This window comes from Prinia subflava, chromosome 8, assembly GCF_021018805.1.
Source record: "Prinia subflava isolate CZ2003 ecotype Zambia chromosome 8, Cam_Psub_1.2, whole genome shotgun sequence".
In the NCBI taxonomy this organism is placed as follows: domain Eukaryota; kingdom Metazoa; phylum Chordata; class Aves; order Passeriformes; family Cisticolidae; genus Prinia; species Prinia subflava.
In genome coordinates this window covers 19654429-19658655 of record NC_086254.1, presented here as the reverse complement: position 1 = coordinate 19658655, position 4227 = coordinate 19654429, and the positions used below count along the sequence as shown (strand labels likewise).

The 4227-nt window shown below is 49.4% G+C and overlaps 1 protein-coding gene across 1 annotated transcript; it reads left to right on the top strand.

The window, feature by feature from the left end:
• Positions 1-2250: 2250 nt before the first annotated feature.
• Positions 2251-4227, top strand: LOC134553838 (olfactory receptor 10A5-like). The gene is made up of 2 exons (XM_063403965.1): positions 2251-2434; positions 3277-4227. The coding sequence occupies exon 2, from the start codon at positions 3277-3279 to the stop codon at positions 4225-4227; it is 951 nt and encodes a 316-aa protein (XP_063260035.1). The 5' UTR covers positions 2251-2434.

Below are 4227 nucleotides of genomic sequence, written 5' to 3'. Positions count from 1 at the left end.
CAAAGGCAGAATCAGGCCTCCAATTTCAGAAGTAGTGGGAGATCTGGAAAATTCACATGAATTCCATCCTTCAAGTGTTTTTTCCTCTCCTGACCACACAGGGGCATTGGCTCAGATCACCAGCATTTGCATGCCATCAGATGGCTACAGAAATCTCTGTTTGCTAACCTCTCATGGATTGATAAGAAGCCAATTCTGTGAAATTAAAAGATTCAGTTATTGAATGAAGAAACTTCATTTTCCCCCTCACTCCAATTTCGTATTTGTTATTGATCCCTTCACCTTTGATCCAAATTTGGTCCTCATTCTCGGGGTCTCTTATCAGTCTTTTCCCAGACCAGGTGTCTCTGACCACATCAGGGGGTGATGCTGCTCAGAGCTCTGTTTAGATTGGTACTAGGTACAGGTTTAATTTCTGCATTTCCAATCAAATCTAATTTTTGTTCCGTTGGATCATTTTTCCTACTATAATTGATAGGAAATTACCAGTATTTGTGGAAGGAAGTTAGGAGGGAAGAGAGGGAATGGAGGGAAGGGAGGGAAGGAAGGGAAGGAGGTAAGGGAAGGAAGGAAAGGAAGGATGGATTAAAAGTTGACAAGCAGTCACTTAAGATAGAGGAATGAAATGTGAGTGGCTGGAGTTGAATGAAAACTCTCCTACCAGAGGCAGCACTGCCCCTAAAGGCACCCAGTCCAATTAAACACAGGCAGCAGGCAACATCAGGCTAATTGTGTCCTTGCAGTCACACATCCCTTGATGTTTCCAGCTGTTCCCCAGACCTTTCAGGTTAACAATCCGCCAGCAGCCGGTGAGGGTGCAGAGTTCATAGCCTCAGACATGTAAGACATGAGATGCCTGTGTGTGAAGAAGTCCCTCTGGTCCCCCTTTACAGGGGCTGGAGGCCAGGCTGCCACCCAGAGCAGCTTTTCAGTGCTGTTATAAGGATGTCGTTGTTTGCTACATGCCCTTGCCCACAGAGGGAGCACAGCTCTGCACAACCATCCCTGACAGTTCTGAAATCAGATTAAATCAATCCCACCTGCAGGGATTTTAGGGCTTTGGAGAGACTCTGCTTAAGCCCGGTGTAAGAGGCAGCTCAGCTGTTCCCTTCTTGGGCAAAGAACAGAGAAGTGTTGAGGTCTCTATTCAGCTGCAGCCAGTTCAACTGAGCTGAAACAAATCTAAGAAATTCCTTTTCTTCCTCTCTGTGGGGCAAGTCTTTGGCTGACTTTCTATGGTATATGCCATAAGATAATGTCAACAGATTATTCCAGCTGTGGCAGAAGATCAGCTGCATTTAAAATAGAATTTTGAATCTGCAGTGTAAGCTGCCAGTAGGAATCATCAGCCCAACACCGTTCCTAAGGTAAGAAAACAAGGGAAATACTTCTATCAAAATTGGAACCACCCCATTTCAGAGGCAGTGGATGGCAGAATTGCTGGAGGTAGGACACTTTACTTCAAAATGTCTATTGTGAGAATGTATAAAGAAAATCCAAGGAGTAGCTAAGGCCAAAATTCACATAAGGGGCTTCAGAGCCACCACATACAAATTACAGAAATTGAGGGTTGTTTCTGAGAGGTGTTCTGAATTAGGGGATAAAAGACTCTCAGTGAAACAGTGGCTGCTGTGAGTGTTGTTGACTTTCATGAAGAGCTAATGATCACAGCAGTAGTCTAAAACTTTCATTTGGGCTTGGAGAGTAGAATTAAGTAGTTTCCACTTCAGCTACATGGATCTGACAAGTTAAGAAAACCAGTGTGAATGTGTGCTCTTAGAGACTGCAGGGAGTTTTTCATGTCTTTCTCTGTCATGCATAGGCTATATTGAGATATCACCCCCAAAAATGCCCTTTCATTCCTGTGTTAATGGGAACAGTCAAAGCCAGAAAGATCCCTTTTGAATACATCAGAGCATCAAATGTCTGAGGATATTGGGAGTTTCTTCATTGTGCTTGTGTATTTAAAGTCATCTGTGGCTCTGGGATCCACAGCTTGCCCCTTTGTGGTCATGTCATAAAAACCACAGACAGAAGATGTCCTGTTTGAGTTCAGCCTGAAGAGAAACCAGACAGAGTCAGTCTGGTCATGGCAGAGCTGTGGGACTGCTCTTGCTCTGAGGCTGTGTCCTGCTCTGTGTGCCAGCTCTGCTTCCCCCCTCTGTGCCCGTTCATGGGTACATTTCTGATGCCAAAACGCATTTTGTGCCTTGAGATTTGTTAGTGTGGGGCTGTGGCTGGTGGCTCCTTTGGGAAGAGATGCTGAGTCTGAAGGACACAGAATTAACCAGCCCTGTCTCCTCTGTGGCAGGCTGATCTCTTCTCTCTTTCAGTGCCTCAGTTTCCCGTCCTGGGCTGCGAGAAAACACCGAGCTGGTCCAGCACTGCGTGAGCATCTCACACACAGCAGCACTCCTGAGGAGAACAGGGCAATGTGAGTCATGAACAGATGGTCCCAAGCTTCACTTTCTGCACTTCCTTATCATTCTCTATGGGCACCTCTGCCTTGAATTATTCCTTCTTCCTTTGCCTGCCTACAGACAGAATTTTTTGTTTACTTTTGTCTGTGGATGTTTTGGTGGACAGAGGTTGGCTTAGGTTTCCCTTCGCAGCTTCTGCTTGCTCCATTTGGGAGTGCTTTTCCCAAAGCTGGGCTCTTGGAAGTATTTCTGTCCTACTGACAGCTGGGGATTGATGTGAATATGAGCCAAAGCCTCCCACAGCCTGGACTTCCCTGGCTTTCATCTGAAACTGAGTTGCTCTAAAGGTGACTTCAGATGTCTTGGAGGAAGGCTGCTGCCCTGTCAGCCCACTCGTAGGAAAAGCAAAGTGCAAGGAGCAATGCCCACTGCTCCCTAAGGTAACAAAAGGGTTTTTCTCTCTTGGGTCTGTGGTGTTTCTGTTGCCATCTGGGCGTTCCCCTCACGGCAGGAAGCACCTGTGGGACCAGCTGGGAGCACAGACCTGGCATCTGAGGGGAGAGAAAATCCTCAGCATTTAACCCTGCACCCATGGTGGAGCCACCCCTTAAATGCCAACCCCTCTTAGTGCAGGGCTTGGTGACTGTCTCAAACAATGACACCTGGGGGGCACTGACAGCACACACAGCCATTGCCTTCTCCGTGTGCTCTGCCCAACCTGCTCTAGGCTTCCACCCTTTGACCCAGCAGCTCTCCAGGCATTCCCAGGACACTCCTGGTTTGAGGAACTGGCTGAAGCGCTGTGATCTGGGTGCAGTGACTCCAGCTCTGAGTCTGTCCCTCTGATTCCTCCCAGATGGAGCCAGCAGAGGAGCAAGATGCAGGAAACCACACCCTGCTGACTGGATTTGTCCTCTCTGGAATGTCCAGCCGCCCAGAGCTTCAGCACCTGCTGTTCTTCACAATCTGCTTCGTTTACAGCATGACTCTCATCGGGAACCTCCTCATCTGCATGGTCACCGTGCACCCCGCCCTCCACATGCCCATGTACTTCTTCCTCCGCGTCCTGTCCTTCCTGGACATTTCCACAGCCTCAGTCGTTGTCCCCAAGATGCTGGCGAGCCTTGTGTCAGAGGACAGGAGCATCTCCTACCTGGGCTGTGTCACGCAGCTCTACTGCGTGGTTTTCCTGGCGGCCACCGAGTGGTACCTGCTGGCAGCCATGGCCTACGACCGCTACGTGGCCGTGTGCAGCCCCCTGCGCTACCCGGCCATCATGAACACCAGAGCCTGCCTCGCCCTGGTGCTGCTCTCCTGCTGCAGTGGCCAGGTCGTGTCGGTGGTGCAGACGGCCTGGGTGTTCACCCTGTCCCTGTGCGGGCCCAGGAGGATCAACTACTTCTTCTGTGACATTCCCCCGCTGCTGGTGCTCGCCTGCACGGACACGTCGCGCTACGAGAAGCAGCTCATCTCCGCCACGGCGCTCGTCATCTTCACGCCCTTCTGCCTCATCCTGCTGTCCTACAGCTGCATCATCTCCAGCATCCTCAAGATTTCCTCTGCAGAGGGCAGGCACAAGACCTTCTCCACCTGCTCCTCACACCTCACCGTTGTAACGTTGTACTGTGCGAGCGGGACTTTGATTTACTTGCAGCCGAAATCCAGTAGTTCACAAGACACTAAGAAAATCCTTGCTCTCATATACACAACTGTAGTTCCCACATTAAACCCCCTGATTTACAGCCTGAGGAATAAAGAGGTGAAAGAAGTACTAATCAGAGTGATGGCAGTGTTGATGAAGAAATAA